General features: G+C 41.6%; 1 protein-coding gene across 5 annotated transcripts in view; it reads left to right on the plus strand.

The window, feature by feature from the left end:
• The window catches only part of PTPRE (protein tyrosine phosphatase receptor type E), a 435,598-nt gene that overhangs the window by 382,646 nt on the left and 35,542 nt on the right, over nt 1-17,410 (plus strand). For all 5 annotated transcript variants that reach the window (XM_030202956.1, XM_030202958.1, XM_030202957.1 and 2 more), the window contains 2 exons: nt 1,822-1,947; nt 12,364-12,515. In XM_030202956.1, coding sequence (XP_030058816.1) covers nt 1,822-1,947; nt 12,364-12,515 — 278 coding nt within the window. The remainder of the gene's footprint in view (nt 1-1,821; nt 1,948-12,363; nt 12,516-17,410) is intronic.

Raw genomic sequence — 17,410 nt, forward strand, 5'->3', positions numbered from 1 at the left:
GAAAAGAGGGGATAGGCCAAGATTCTTAGCAGATTCAGATGGGTAGATAGACAAGGAATCAATAGAAAGAAAGAGAAGAGGTATGGCATGTGGCCAGATGACAAATTTTTGGTTTTGAAAGCTTTTTGACATTAGAAAGCATAAGCACATCAAAGATGAGATGATAGAAAGATGAGATTAAACTGAGTAGAGACAAATGAGAGGAAGGTGGGAGACTAAGAAAGAAATTTTGGAAAAGGTATGCAGTGGAAGATTAATAGAAACATTAAAGAAAATGTCCTACCCAGACATGGGAAGGACAATCTCCAACGCAATCTATCTGGGTTAAAACATATTGACATGCCTAGAATCTCCTACATGAAAATAGCCCTCCCATGTCTGGCTAAGAGCATGCATGTACTTTCAGCCAGTCTATGGGGAGACATTTTCAGGGGTGCATTAGGTTGGGAGAGGAAAGTATCATGTGTACATGATATTTTCACAAGTATACATGATACGTTTACCCTTCTCAACCACCCATACAAAAAAATCAGGTGCACATATAGGCAGGCAGTTATAGTGCATGTACTTTGCACTGATTTTCAAAGAGAAATTGGGTAGTTCCTTTTGAAAACTAGTGCAAAACATTCTCTGGAAATCCCCATATACTTTACTTGTGGGCTATCTGAGAACTGCAACCCTAGTGTAGATGAAGAAGAACAGCACCTGCAAGGGAACAAGAATAGCTAGTAAGAAATAGAGAAACAGCTGTACAGGGAGTGCACTGAACTGATCTCACAGTGATAATTTATAGAGGAAAAGTCCACAAAGCAGAATTAACCACATAGATTTTAGAAAGCCAGCACTTATCCCTGGGATGAGCAACAAGAAATGAATCCACTTATAGGGATCTTGCCAGGCACTTGTTAACTGGATTGGCCAGCGTTAAGGGCAACAACCACGTCAATTGCCCTGGGCCCCCTGTTACAGAACAGGGGAGGACTGACAGTAGTCAGGGCCACTGGGCAGTAAAGGTAATTGGGACCCCTCCGGCCACTGCCTGCCGCCCCTCTCCCGTATCACTACTGCCCTCCCTGGTCCTACCTTGAAGGGCCTGGTGGTTTAATGGCTTCTTCGGGGGCAGGAAAGAACCCCATTCCTTCCTGCCTGCTATCGCTACTGTGCCCGGCTGGTGGCAGCAGCGCCGTCTTGTTTTTCAAAATGGCTGCTGAGACTTACCGTGGTAGTCTCGCAGGTCTCGGCAGTCTCAGCAGTCATTTTTAAAACACGGCGCTGCCAACACTGCCATGCAAAGTAGCAGCAGCGGGCAGGAAAGAGTGCGATTCTTTCCTGCCACCGCAAAGGCAACTAGACCCACCAGTCCTTTCAAGATAGGACCAAGGAGGGCTGCATTGTGCTGTGGTGGGCAACCGGGCAGAGCCTCTGGGCCCCATAGAACATCTGGACCCTCGGGCACTGCCTGGTTGCCCGAATGGTCAGTCCGCCCCTGTCACAGAGGCCCCCAAGCCTGTCTGAAGGAAGCATAGTCGAAAGGCAAGCTTTGAAACCTCCCCCCCCCCCCCCCCCCCCAGTTTCTGCCCTGGGCCCCAGCATATCTAACACCAGCCCTGTAAGCAGCATAATTTCAGTATCTTATACTCTGAATTCTGTGTATTTATATTTATATTTATATTTATATTTAGCTCACACCTTTTCAGTGGTAGCTCAAGGCAAGCTACAGTACATTCAGGTACAATGGGTATTTCCCTGTCCCCAGAGGCTTACAATCATATCGAAAGAATCAATCAACAAAAAAATATTTGCTGCAATTTTTTTTTTCAGGAGAAATGCTGTCAGTACTGGCCATCGGAAGGCTCCATAACACATGGAGAGATAAACATAGAGATCAAGAACGACAACATTATAGATGCCATCAGCATAAGAGACTTCGTAGTCACATTTAATCAGGTATTTTGTAACTATAAAAGTTTCATTATGATGTCATACTTTAATTTAAAGGGACATAATTTGTCGAACTGTGTGCATTTAAAGGGCAATTCTATAACTAGAAACCTGTGAATATACACCCCTTTGTTTGTGTTAATACATTAAAAAGTAGCACTTGTTTGCATATGCACCCTAAGCGCTACTCCAGAGGTTTTCAACCCAGTCCTCGGGGCACACCCAGCCTGTTGACGTTTTCAGGATTCAATGGGGATATCCTGAAACTCTCAACTGGCTAGGTGTGCCCTGAGGACTAGGTTGAAAACCTTTGCGCTATTCTGTAAGAGTGCACGTAAATTGCTGTAGTGTATAAGTGCAAAAGAGTGTACACAGCATGGGAAGGACATATGTGGGCCTTCCAGGTACGCACATAACATGTTACACATGTTCCCAGCAACATTTAGGTGCCCGCAATTACTACAGTGTTTCATAACAGAATTTGGGTACCCAGATGCCATTATAGACTAGGCTATCAGGGCACCTACAATTTATAGAATTGCCACCTTACTGCCTCCTAATTTTAAAGGAAACATCCCTTTCTGGGCAGGAGAGAGGGAATAGGGTTGTCAACTTTTCCTCAGATCATAAATGGATACCCATAAGTGAGTAGGGTGAGGAATCGCTGCTGCGCCTGAGGATGGAAAAGGGGAGGAAAGTATGTGCATTCAGTTCATTAGTGCATCTTAAAAATTTTAGTGCATTCAAAATCAGTGTAATGCATGTTAACCTACAATTACAATTAAAGAGTTCTCACATACATTTTAAAAAAAACCCTTTTACTAACACAATTGTATAAACAAATCAAAAAATGTCTGAAAATTGAGGAGGGGAAGGACAAAAATTTGAAAATTAGCCAAAACATTCTTCCTTGTGTACAGCCAATAAATAAGATTCTGCTGGTAATATGCTTACTCAATAAGGGGTATATTCCACAAGTAGTGCCTCAAAATCGGCACTGCGCGCTTAGGGACCCTTTTACTAATGTGCGGGAAGGCTAACACATAGGTAGTGCGCACCAAATTGGCACTACCGCCAGGCACACGTGTTTGGCATGCACCAAGTCCTGCGGTAGAAAAAAAATTTCTATTTTCTACGGTGGGAACACCCCCATCCACAACCCCAAATATGTATGTGCATTAGGATTTAAGCGCACATCATTATAGATTACGATATATGTGTAAATCCTAATTATTGCTAATTAGTGCTGATAATTGGTTGTAATCACCCAATTAGCGCTGATTGGCTTGTTACTTAGTTAAATTATGCATATTAAATTGGGCGCATGCCCAATCTAATGTTTGTAACTCTTAGTACCATATATAGAATCTGGCTATCTTGCATAAACTGTGGAGAAAAAGTCCTCAGTTTCACTTGCCAAAACAAGGTACTCACTCTGAATATCACAGGCTTCTGTCTATAATCATTGTTCAAAAAACTTCACTTCTGTATGTTTCAAAATGTAAATCCAAATTGTGGGGAACCACTTGTTGATAAAAACAAGCAGAATCATATTTAAGAGTTTGTGCTGCAAATCAGCTTAAACATAAGTGAAAGCTTGTGTGTGCAATTCTAATATTCTTAACATTAATTGGTATAGAATATTCCCAAAAGGATTTATGTGAAAACTGCAGAAATAAACTGCAAAGCCAAGATTCTGCGGGTAAAACATTTACTCAAATAGAGAGGGTAATACAGCATACACAGAAAGTATACAAACAAAAAAAGCAACACTGGGCCTTCAAGACTGGGACAATTAAAGTTCTTTATTGATGACCCGACACGGGCCGTGTTTCGGCGCTAAACAACGCCTGCTTCAGGGGTCAAGAAGATACACAGTAAGATGTGCTTGAAGTCAATTCAATGCACATTTGAAACCACAGACAGTATTGAACTGTGGTTGGTTTGATGTTGATCAAGTAAAAGAAAGTTTGAAGTTACTTACTGAAACTGCTGGTTGTTGTTTGGAGAGTGGACATTTGCATCCCCCAGGGTGGGAATACCCTTCAGGCCAGTGGCGTTCCTAGCCAGGATGGTACCCGGGGCGGATCGCTGATGCCCCCCCCCCCGGGTGCAGCGCCCCCCCCCCCCAGCGAAATGACACCCACCCTGGGTGCACGCCGCTGGGGGGGTGCCGCGGCGCGCGCCTGTCGGCTCCAAAAAGTTTGCTAACTTCGCTCGTTCGCTGCAGCTCCCTCTGCCCCGGAACAGGAAGTAACCTGTTCCGGGGCAGAGGAAGCTGCAGCGAACGAGCAAAGATAGCGAACTCGGAGCCAGGCGCGCGCCGCAGCACCCCCTCAGCGGCGTGCACCCGGGGCGGACCGCCCCCCCCCCCCCCTTGGTACGCCACTGCTTCAGCCTACCAGGATTTAGCTCGGCCCTGGCCTGTGCCCAGCTCATCTGAAGTAAAGTTTGTTTTGTGAGCCCTGATCCTGGGTACCTGACCTGGGGAACTTAGACTTCAGCCCTGACTGAGGAGTAAACCAGGATTACGGAAGCATCAATTTAGGAGATCAATTCGTGCAACAAAACTGTCAGAGCACACTGTAATACTGGCTGTGGTTTCAAATGTGCATTGAATTGACTTCAAGCACATCTTTCTGTGTATCTTCTTGACCCCGAACACGAAACACGGCCCGTTTCGGGTCATCAATAAAGAACTTTAATTGTCCCAGTCTTGAAGGCCCAGTGTTGCTTTTTTTTGTTTGTAAAACATTTTCTCAACAAGTAGCTATCTTGCAACGTTCTGTTCCAGAAGTTGTGGAGAAAAAGAACTCAGCTCCACCTGCCAAATTATTGAACCTTCCACCACTGCCATGAAGGAGCAGGTGTGTTTGTATTTTTGGTCCCTTCTAAACTTGGGGCGTCTGAGAGATGTCCAATTAACTGGCGATAAATACAAAGGGAAAGGTGGTTTTGTTTTGTAATTATATTCAAAGCTGTTTATATATTGGTACTTACTTTGTATGTGGGGCAATGGAAGGTTAAGTGACTTACCCAGAGTCACAAGGAACTGCATTGGGAACTGAACCCAGTTCCCCAAGATCAAAGCCCACTGCACTAACCACTAGGCTGCTCCTCCACTTCACTCCACCTTTAGTGAAAGCATAACTACAAAAAAAAAATAAGATTTGAGTAATTTACAAGATCTTAGGTAATCATTTTCCAAGCAAACCAGCAGTGGAATATGTTGCATCCGTTCTACCCAGGCCCACCTCACCCCATGATTTTGCTTTGTTATTCTGATATAATATGATGAAAAGAGTACCAGTAATACCAATGGAAGTTTTTATTTGAGGTTGTGCAACCCGTGAGACATCATGGACAATTATCCCATGTGGTCTCTGAATATACAGAGGGGCATAATCGAACGCGAACACCCATCTCCATGGGCGACTATCTCCGAGGACGGGTCCGCGAAGGGGCAGGACAGACCGTATTTTCAAAAAAGATGGGTGTCCATTTTTTGTTTCAATAATACAGTTGCTGCCGGGCAAATGCATCGGATTTGGACGGATTTGAGCTGGGCGGTTTCGTTTTTCAGCGATAATGGAAACCAAAGGTGCCCAGCTCAAAAACGAACAAATCCAAGGCATTTGGTCGTGGGAGGGGCCAAGATTCGTAGTGCACTGGTCCTCCTCACATGCCAGGACACCAACCGGGCACCCTAGGGGGCACTTGTAACAATTAAAAAAAAATTAAAATACCTCCCAAGTCCATAGCTCCCTTACCTTAGGTGCTGAACCCCCCAAATCCCCCCAAAGCCCACTCCCCACTCCCCACAACTCTACACCATTACCATAGCACTTATGGGTGAAGGGGGGCACCTAGATGTGGGTTTTGGGGGGCGGTTTGGAGGGCTCCCATTTACCAGCACAAGTGTAACAGGTAGGGGGAGATGGGCCTGAGTCCACTGCACCCACTGCAAACTGCTCCAGGGACCTGCATACTGCTGTGATGGAGCTGGGTATGACATTTGAGGCTGGCATACAGGCTGGCAAAAAAAAAGTTTTTAAAGTTCTTTTTTTTGTGTGGGAGGGGGTTAGTGACCACTGGGGGAGTCAGGGGAGGACAACCCCGATTCCCTCCAGTGGTCATCTGGGCAGTTGGGGCACTTTTTGGGGAGTTCGTGAATAAAAAGGGTCACTACTGCCGCCCTTCTTTTTTCGATTATCGGCCGAGGGCGCCCATCTCTCCTTGGCCGATAAACACGCCCCAGTCCCGCTTTCACCACACCTCCGACACACCCCTGTCAACTTTGTTCGTTCCCACGACAGACTGCAGTTGGAGGCGCCCAAAATCGGCTTTCGATTATACCGATTTGGGCGCCCATGAGAGAAGGGCGCCCATCTCCCGATTTGGATCGAAATATGGGCGTCCTTCTCTTTCGAAAATATGCCAGTGTCCAGGAGTTGGGTTTTTTATACATTTGAAATAAAAACACACTCTTTTCTCGCCAATTAATTATAAACATTCCAAAAGATGCCTTCTAGCCCATTATCTATTTTCTTAGGATCTGAAGGGGTGAACAAACATGTGGATAAAGGTGAGCCGGTTGATATTGTGTATCTGGATTTTCAAAAGGAGTTTGACAAAGTACCTCATGAAAGACTCCAGAGGAAATTGGAGAGTCATGGGATAGGAGGTAGTGTTCTATTGTGGATTAAGAACTGGTTAAAAGATAGAAAACAGAGAGTAGGGTCAAATGGTCAGTATTCTCAATGGAGAAGGGTAGTTAGTGGGGTTCCCCAGGGATCTGTGCTGGGACCGCTGCTTTTTAACATATTTATAAATGACCTAGAGATGGGAGTAACTAGTGAGGTAATTAAATTTGCTGATGACACAAAGTTATTCAAAGTTGTTAAATTGTGGGAGGATTGTGAAAAATTACAAGAGGACCTTACGAGACTGGGAGACTGGGCGTCTAAATGGCAGATGACGTTTAATGTGAGCAAGTTCAAAGTGATGTGTGTGGGAAAGAGGAACCCAAATTATAGCTATGTCATGCAAGGTTCCATGTTAGGAGTCACGGACCAAGAAAGGGATCTAGATGTCGTCATTGATGGTACGTTGAAACCTTCTGCTCAGTGTGCTGCTGCGGCTAAGAAATCATATAGAATGTTAGGTATTATTAGGAAAGGAATGGAAAACAAAAATGAGGATGTTATAATGCCTTTGTATCGGTCCATGGTGTGACTGCACCTCGAATACTGTGTGCAATTCTGGTCACCGCATCTCAAAAAAGATATAGTGGAGTTAGAAAAGGTATAGAGAAGGGCGACAAAAATGATAAAGGATGGGGCAACTTCCCTATGAAGAATGGCTGAAATCGCTTGTGCTTTTCAGCTTGGAGAAAAGACAGCTGAGGGCAGATATGATAGAGGTATATAAAGTACTGAGTGGAGTGGAACGGGTAGATGTGAATCAATTGTTTACTCTTCCCAAAAATACTAGGACTAGGGGGCACGTAATGAAACTACAAAGTAGTAAATTTAAAATGAATTGGAGAACATATTTCTTCACTCAGTGTGTAATTAAACTCTGGAATTCGTTGCCAGAGAATGTGGTACAAGCAGTTATCTTAGCTGTGTTTAAAAAAAGGCTTAGCTAGCTTCCTAAAAGAAAAGTCCATTAGCCATTATTAAAATGGACTTGGGAAAATCCACTGCTTATTACTTATGTACTTATGTGCATTGTGCATCGGCAAACATGGGTGTTAGTCCGGCAGTAATGACCTCTAGCACCCGTGTTTGCTTCTGAGCATTGGGACCTGACTGTTAGGTGCCGCTGTTGGAGAGATTGTTGCTACTGCATGGCCTGCTACTCTTTCTTTTTTTTCCCTTTCTGTTATTGTCCCTCACCCCCTCTTCTTTCCCTCTCCTCGTGTTTTCCTTTTTCCCCTTTTGCTTTGTCCTCATCATAATGTAGTTCCTTTCTATAGTTTGCTTCCTTATTGAATTGAATTGTGAACCATTATGTTGACTTGCACCTTTGGCAGTATATCAAATAAATGGTAATTTGAACTTGAACTCTAATTTGGAAATTGGAGAAAGTTCACTTTTCCCTCCAGAGCCTAGAGCAGAGTATCTTAAAGTTTCAAATAAGAGCAATTTTTTAAATGAGTTGTGGAAGCAAATTTTAGAAATAATGTACAAATTGGAATTGAGACATCAAGATTAAAAAATGTCAAGTTTCACTAGTATTTTAGAACAGACTCTGCCACCCTAGAGCCTGTTCTACAATACATCCAAGAATGGACATGTATGTACCAGTTACAACAGTAGGAGCATCCATTTTACCAACATCAATGTCTAAAATGTCTACTGGGTCAACATAGCAATATAAATGGATGTGTGTATGCACGTACACATGTATGTTAGTATTTCAGAACATACACATGTATGTCAGCTATTTTAGAAACATACATACATGTCTGTGTTTTACAAAGCTCTCGTAGCATCCAATATCCTTTGCCAATATCACACTCAGGGAAAGACAAAAACACTGGGGGATTAAGGAGCTTTCGTGTATGTCAGTTTTGGTGAGTATGTATCAATACTCATACAGTATGTAGCTGCAGTTCCATCTTTTCAGTCCTTTAAGTGTAATATAATGCAAATAGCTACCGGTTTATTACCGGTCCAATATCATACGGGCAGTTTTTTGATCTGATTTTTTTGATCTGATTTTCTTCTTTTTTCTTCTTTCTATTTTCTTTTCGCTTTTTTCACGGCTATGATATTAGCTGGTTTATTTATTTATACATCGGTTGCATTTAGCAATAGTCAGTTTGCATATCATTTGCATATATATGTTTTATTCTTTTTTATATTTTTATGTATATTAATTTGGAGATCCCTGTTCATGTTTGTGTCCTATTTTTATTTATTATTGATACATATGAATGTATGGGCAGTATGTATTTATTCATTTTATTGATTTATATATTGATTTCAGATACCTTTTTTAGCAGTTTTAGTGTTGGTTTTTCACCTAACCCACAAGGCAATTTGACTTCAGATAATACTAGGTATGTTCCCTATTTTGGCATTATATATTTTAGTGTACCCTATTATACGTCTTGTCCTCATTCATCTCTATGTGTATAATTTTCGATATTGATTCATATTTATATTATTCATGTCCATAATAGTTTTATTTATCATTATTCGAGATATATGTATTTATATTTTTATTTATTATCATTTGAGATATATACATATTTGTATTTTTATTATTTTTCTATTTAATTAAGTTGTCTTAATGGTTCAAATACGTTCAAAATGTCATTTGGAGTTTTTATGGTTTGATTATGTTTTTAATTACATTTGTGTTTTTATGTACATTATTTCATAGACCCCTGACGCAGGCCTTACGGCCGAAACACGTCACGTGTCGGGTCAATTGTGCCATTGTGAATAAAGACCTTGTTCAGGAAGACACTCATTGTGAGAGGACTTTTATTGGATCCACTGTTTGTTTTACCCTGTGGATTAAGGAGGTTACCATCCCTAATCTTTCCAGTAGAGCAACTTTCTCTAACCTAGACATCGCTGGGAGCAGCCCCATCCTCTGACATTGATGTTGGTGGATATAAACATTCATAAGTACATATAAGTACATAAGTACATAACTATTGCCATACTGGGAAAGCCCAAAGGTCCATCCATGAAGCCCAGCATCCTGTTTCCAACAGTGGTCAATCCAGGTCACAAATACCTGGCAAGATCCCAAAAAAGTACAAAACATTTTATACTGCTTATCCCAGAAATAGTGGATTTTCCTCAAGTCCATTTAATAATTGTCTATGGAGTCTATGGACTTTTCCTTTAGGAAGCCGTCCAAACCTTTTTTAAACTCCGCTAAGTTAACCGCCTTTACCACATTCTCCAGCAACAAATTCCAGAGTTTAATTACACGTTGAGTGAAGAAACATTTTCTCCAATTCGTTTTAAATTTACTACATTGTAGCTTAATCGCATGCCCCCTAGTCCTAGTATTTTTGGAAAGCGTAAACAGCACATCTACCCGTTCAACTCCACTCATGATTTTATAGTCCTCTAGTATCTCCCCTCAGCTGCCTTTTCTCCAAGCTAAAGAGCCCTAGCCGCTTTAGCCTTTCCTCATAGGGAAGTCGTCCCATCCCCTTTATCATTTTCGTCGCCCTTCTCTGCACCTTTTCTAATTCCACAATATCTTTTTTGAGATGTGGCGACCAGAATTGAACACAGTATTCAAGGCATTCTACTTCTTTAATGGAGAATGCATATGTATCTTTTTGCCCTGCCCTAGGCCCACCCAAAACACAGCCAGACCATGCCTCTTTGCAATAAGCACGTATTCACATTTTGGATGTCTGTATCCCAGCTTTCTAAAATCAAGATTTAGACGTATCTAAAATACACATCTAAATGCCAGTTCATGCATGTCCAAAATGTGAATAGCTTTTTTAAAATGACTGCTATTGTATTTTATTATTATATGTGAATTAACTTGCTTTTGTATTTTAAAAATACTTTGGACAAAAAGATATATCTATACACACAACAGAGAGGGATTGTTCTTTATCTCATGTTATGAAAATTAAGGTGCCCATTTTCAGCTTGAAGCAGGGCCCAATGGTAGCATGCACTGTGATTATGAAACTGATGGATTAACTGAAGGCTGTTCCATGCCAGTTTGCTGCTGGTCTGTCTCTTAGTTTCATTTTTTTTTTTAATTAAATGATAAAGATACGTTTACTAACAAAGGAAACAGTGTCATTTTATGCGTTGTGTTTAACAAATAGCAAACTTGATAAGGGAAAGGGGATAGGATTTAATATATTGCTTTTCTGTGGTTACAATCAAAGCAGTTATTTTGTACCTGGGACAATGGGGGGTTAATTCACTTGCCCAGAATCACATGGAGCTGCAGTGGGAATTAAATTTAGTTCCCCCAGGTTCTGAGGCCACTGCAGTAATTATTAGGCTACTCCTCCTCCATATTAAAACAAGTATAACACCCCATCCTCCAAAAACACCCTAAAGATAAGTCCAAGAATACAAAATTACTATGAGCAGTATACATTAAGGTGAGGGGTCTTGACTCTTATAACTACTACTACTACTACTACTACTTAACATTTCTAGAGCGCTACTAGGGTTACGCAGCGCTGTACAATTTAACAAAGAGAGACAGTCCCTGCTCAAAGAGCTTACAATCTAATAGACACGCTGAAGGCACAACTAAGAGGCATATTTTCAAAGCACTTAGCCTTCCAAAGTTCCATAGGTTTCTATGGAACTTTGGAGGCTAAGTGCTTTGAAAATGTGCCTATAAACATTTTAGCATGCACGCCAACACTAGAGACACCCAAAGGAATATATGGGTGTCTCTAGCATTAGTGCACACTAAAAATGCTAGTTCACCTTAGTAAACAGGGACCTTAGATTTTTTTTTTACTTTCCCGTTACTCATTACTTAGGACCTGGAGCTTTTGAAAATGTATTTAAGGGATGTTTTACAGTATTATCAGGTAGATGTTTTTTCAGTTGAGAATATTTTATGTACCCAAAAGCTATAGATCTCTCAGAAAGGGGAGGTTTATAACAAATATTCTTTCCTGACAACCTCAATATATTTATTTATTGGTGCTTATATCCCACATAATCCGAATTCTAATTATTCAGTTTTACGTGGCTGCTAATAACAAATAGAAATACATACAATATATTGTTTCAAGCAAGAAGAAAACAGTATCAATATGAACTTTAGATTAAACGAAAGAGTCATAATATTTTCTGTTCAATCCATTATCTAATTAGTGCGAACATTTATTAAAAAGAATTTATGAAATGTTAGACAATTAGAAATACATTTTATCTCACTGGGAATGAAATACCACTATTATAACCCCACACCAATTAAGAAATTCTTGGGCCCTCGATCCCTGTTATACCCACCCCTCTATCCCCTTCCCAGTCTGACTCTTAATTTCAAAATTTCATGAATCCGTGTTGTCATAGGAGTAATGTACTATACGTTTAATCTAGAACTAATGTTTTTTTATTTGCACTAATACTGTAGTTTAGCCACAAATTATAGTTCATGTCATATAATTATCCTCGAAATTTACCATGACCAAAACATAGCTTTATTGGTTACCTGTATACTGTGTTTGTACACTAAAGGCTTTTTCTTTCTGTGATAACTTCCTTTGCCTTTAAGCTCCCTCAGAAGTATTCAGGCTAAGTTGTATTAAAGTCATTAATTTATGTTGAAAAATAACTTACCAACTTCTTTATTGCTATCTGCTATTATTAAAAATTTGTGTTAAGAATTTTTAAAAACACAAATAGCTGTTTTGTTTTGAATTGACGTCTGGATTCAATATGTTCCTAGGAGAAACAGGCTCGGCTTGTTCGTCAGTTTCATTTTCATGGCTGGCCTGAAATTGGAATTCCTGCAGAAGGAAAAGGAATGATCGACCTTATCGCAGCAGTCCAAAAACAGCAGCAGCAAACAGGAAACCATCCTATTATTGTACATTGCAGGTACTATTTATTGGTATGAAAAGCGCATTTACATTGGGGGTAATTCTGAATAGTTTGCCTAATGTTAGATGCCGAGGTGATGCGTTCTAAGCACGGCTTCTGTAATGGCAATGGTGTACACAATTGTTATAGAACGCTAGCGTAAGTCTGCAGTTCCATGCCTAACTTCAGGTGAAAGTACTTACTCTAGCCACAAAGGCTAGACACATAATTGTAAGTATTCTATAACCCACATGCAGAATTGCTAGACATGACCCTGACCCACCCATGTCCTCCCTCCCCCTTGCAGTTGTGCACTGTGGATTTTGCACACATATTTTGTAGAATCCTGAGTAGGGGCAGTTATGTGTATAACTGCTCATTGGTGCCAATTAGCACCAATTAACAGCAATTAGAGCATCTTATTGTTAACCTCAATTATCTCCTTATTATTAAATGAACTTGTTCTGAAACTGGCATGCACAAATTTGTGTGCTAAGTGTAATGTTGGGCATGCAAGTTTCTAGAATTAGAGGGATTATGTTTTGGGTTACAATGAAAAAATAATTTCTTTCTTTCTTTCTTTTTAAACATTATTAAGGGACCTATATAATAAAGTTTAAAATGCACTTTAAGGCAATTTTGCAAGCACTAGAAATATGTTTTTCAGTAACTCCATGATGTGTACATAAAAGCATTAAAATTAGCCCTTAGCTGCATAGAAATGAAATAGTGTAATATAGAAATGAGGTGTTACCACTATTTACGGAGGGCCCAGTAGAGGCTAAATTTAACACTTGCCTTGGACTACATGTTAAATTTTTACTGAGCCTGCTGTCACAAAATGCCCAAGTGTTAACCAGCCCAAAGAAAGATTACTTTCTAACCCCTCTAACCTCTCCATAAAAAAATGTGACAATTCTTACTTCACCATCCCATAGCTCACTTCCAGTTCCTCTCCCACTCTACAGACTCCCATCTTCTAACTCTTCCTCTAGCAAGAATGACGACAGCATCCTCTGGTGCAGTCCCCTCTTGCTCAAAGCCCACCTCTTCAATGTTGCTTTCGGCACCTAACCTTTATACCTTTCAGGAAATCTAGACTGCCCCTATTTGACTGACTGTACATTTGTCCTTTAGATTGTAAGCTCCTTTGAGCAGGGACTGTCCTTCTATGTTAAATTGTACAGCGCTGCGTAACCCTACTAGCGCTTTAGAAATGTCAAGTAGTAGTAGTAGTAGTAGTAGTTGGTCCCATCAATCAGACGCAACTGGTAGGGCCACAGTGGCTCCAAAGACAACACTTCTTAGACTCCAAATCAGGTGGTCTTTATGCCTTAACAGCTTTTCTCCTCATTCAACACCTTCCAAGAACAGACCCCATGAAGATCCGAGGAAAACTGGATCTCATGGAGCCTGTTTCCATGGTAACTGCTTAAATACAGCTTTGTAAGATGCAATTTCACAACTTAAGAAGTACATTTTTATTTTCATTTTTAACATACATTTACAATAACATATAAGCAAAGCCACTTGTAATGAAAATAGGCCTTCACTTCAAGAAAACAAAGAAGCAAAAAAAAGAAAAGGATGTAAACAACCAAGAATTAAGTAAAACAAGACCTTTCTGCAAGGAATGGGGAGATCCAAGAGCAAAAACTAAAGAAACAAAAAGGGCAAAAAAAGCAACCATTCTAACTAACCCCCTGCCGCAGGGAGTCTTAGCAGCCATTTTTAAAACATGGCGGTGCCAGGCAGAATAGCATCAGCAGGCAGGAGTGTTGTTATTTCCTGCCCCTGCAAGGGCCACTAGACCACCAGGGCCCTTCAAGGTGGGACCAGGGAGGGCCCACTAAGGTTCAGAGGGCTGTAGGGTGCGGTGATGGCAGCGGGGGGGGGGGGGGGGGGGCGGGGAGAGCCTCTGGGCCCTCGGGCACTACCCGGCTGTCCGAATGGTTAGTCCACCCCAGCTCCCTAGACACACCGAGGCCACACCTCCTTGCTATTTGCATTCACTTGGATCTAATCTATGCACATCCCAGGCTTCATGACATGGAGGGGCATAATCGAACGCAAACGCCCATCTCCATGGGCGTCTTACCTCCGAGGACGGGTACGTGAAGGGGCGGGACAGACCGTATTTTCGAAAAAACTGGGCGTCCATCTTTTTTTTCAATAATACGGTTTGTGCCGGGCAAATCTAACGAATTTGTGCGGATTTGAGCTGGGCGGTTTCGTTTTTCAGCGATAATGGAAACCAAAGGTGCCCAGCTCAAAAACGAACAAATCCAAGGCATTTGGTCGTGGGAGGGGCCAAGATTCGTAGTGCACTGGTCCTCCTCACATGCCAGGACACCAACCGGGCACCCTAGGGGGCACTTGTAACAATTAAAAAAAAATTAAAATACCTCCCAAGTCCATAGCTCCCTTACCTTGGGTGCTGAGCCCCCCAAAACCCACTGCCCACAACTCTACACCATTACCATAGCACTTATGGCTGAAGAGGGGCACCTAGATGTGGGTACAGTGGGTTTTGGGGGTGGTTTGGAGGGCTCCCATTTACCAGCACAAGTGTAACAGATAGAGGGGGGGATGGGCCTGGGTCCACCTGCCTGAAGTCCACTGCACCCACTAACAACTGCTCTAGGGACCTGCATACTGCTGTGATGGAGCTGGGTGTATGACATTTGAGGGTGGCATACAGGCTGGAAAAAAAAGTTTTTAAAGTTGTTTTTTTTTTTGGTGGGAGGGGGTTAGTGACCACTGGGGAGTCAGGGGAGGGCATCCCCGATTCCCTCTGGTGGTCATCTGGGCAGTTGGGGCACTTTTGGGGGAATTGTTCGTGAGAAAAAAGGGTACAGAAAAAGTGACCCAAATTCTTGCTTCTGGCGCCCTTGAGCAGGATATCCAACGTGATAGTTGGTTCGGGCAGACAGTGTTGCAGAATCGTTTTGTAGTCTAGAGTCCAACTTCAGCCTCCTAGGCCTGTTTTATTCTGTTCCAAGCTGCACTCTCATTCAGATTTTGTATAGTTTCATGATAATCTGTGTTATGTCCTCGCTGTTGCGATGCCCAGTTGACCAATGTTGTTGTTTTTGGTGAGCCTGGATGCTAGGGATTCCCCACTTATGAGAATTAATAAGCCTGCTTGTCCCTGGAGAAAGCGAAGGTACTTACCTGTAGCAGGTGTTCTCCGAGGACAACAGGTTTTATATTCTCCCCTTGGAGTTGTCTCCTTTGTTATTTTTACTTTATTTTTGCTGTAGTATAAAACTGAGGAGACTGTGTTTGTGTGGTGGGCGGGAAGGCAGTCATGCATGTGTGGTGGAGCGTTTCTCGCGCTCCAGAAAGCTCTGTTTATACTTTTGTAAATCCCAGACTGGGCGACGCAGGTCGGTGTCACCAACTTTTGAGAATATGAAGCCTTCTGTCCTCAGAGAACACCTGCTACAGGTAAGCATAATTTGCCTTATTCTATGGCTGCTCGCGCCATGAGGGGGTCTTTTACTAATCCATTGTAGCATTTTTAGTGCATGCTAATGATTAGCACGTGCTAGACGCTAGAGACGCCCATAGGAGTGTATTGGTGTCTCTAGCATTTAGCCCGTGGTAATCATTAGCACATGCTAAAAACATTACCACAGCTTAGTAAAAGACTCCCAGAATTTTGCATATATATTGTGTTTCCTAATTACTGTATATGGAGCAGCAAATATCATATAATAAATTCACAACTTAATTTTTGCTGAAAATTGCTGTAAAATGATTTTATATCTATATATATACCTCAGATGATGTTGAGGGTAGGGAACAAACTCACAAAAGGCTGATATTGTGTATCTGGATTTTCAAAAGGCATTTGACAAAGTACCTCATGAAAGACTCAAGAAGAAATTGGAGAGTCATGGGATAGGAGGTAGTGACCTATTGTGGATTAAAAACTGGATAAAAGATAGAAAACAGAGAGTAGGGTTAAATGGTCAGTATTCTCAATGGAGAAGGGTAGATAGTGGGGTAGATAGTGCTGGGACCGCTGCTTTTTAACATATTTATAAATGATCTAGAGATGGGAGTAACTAGTGAGGTAATTAAATTTGCTGATGACACAAAGTTATTCAAAGTTGTTAAATCATGAGAGGATTGTGAAAAATTACAAGAGGACCTTACGAGACTGGGAGACTGGGCGTCTAAATAGCAGATGACGTTTAATGTGAGCAAGTGCAAAGTGATGCATGTGGGAAAGAGGAACCCGAACTATAGCTACGTAATGCAAGGTTACATCATTAGGAGTCACCGACCAAGAAAGGGACCTCAGCGTCGTTGTTGATGATACCTTGAAACCCTTTGCTCAGTGTGCTGCTGCGGCTAAGAAAGCAAATAGAATGTTAGGTATTATTAGGAAAGGAATGGAAACCAAAGTGAGGACGTTATAATACCTTTGTATCGGTCCATGATGCAACCGCACCTCGAATTTTGTGTTCAATTCTGGGCACCGCATCTCAAAAAAGATATAGTGAAATTAAAAAAGGTACAGAGAAGGACGATGAAAATGATAAAGGGGATGGGATGACTTCCCTATGAGGAAAGGCTGAAGCATCTAGGGCTCTTCAGCTTGGAGAAAAGACAGCTGAGGGGAGATATGATAGAGGTCTGTAAAATAATGAGTGAAGTGGAACGGGTAGACGTGAATCGTTTGTTTTCTCTTTGCAAAAATATTAGGACTAGGGGGCGTGCGATGAAGGTACAAAGTAGTAAATTTAATACGAATCGGAGAAAATGTTTCTTCACTCAACATATAATGAAACTCTGGAATTCGTTGCCAGAGAATGTGGTAAAGGTGGTTAGCTTAGCGGGTTTTAAAAAAGGTCTGGACTGCTTCCTAAAAGAAAAGTCCGTAGACCATTATTAAATTGACG

Source organism: Microcaecilia unicolor, chromosome 5 (genome assembly GCF_901765095.1).
Source record: "Microcaecilia unicolor chromosome 5, aMicUni1.1, whole genome shotgun sequence".
Lineage (NCBI taxonomy): Eukaryota > Metazoa > Chordata > Amphibia > Gymnophiona > Siphonopidae > Microcaecilia > Microcaecilia unicolor.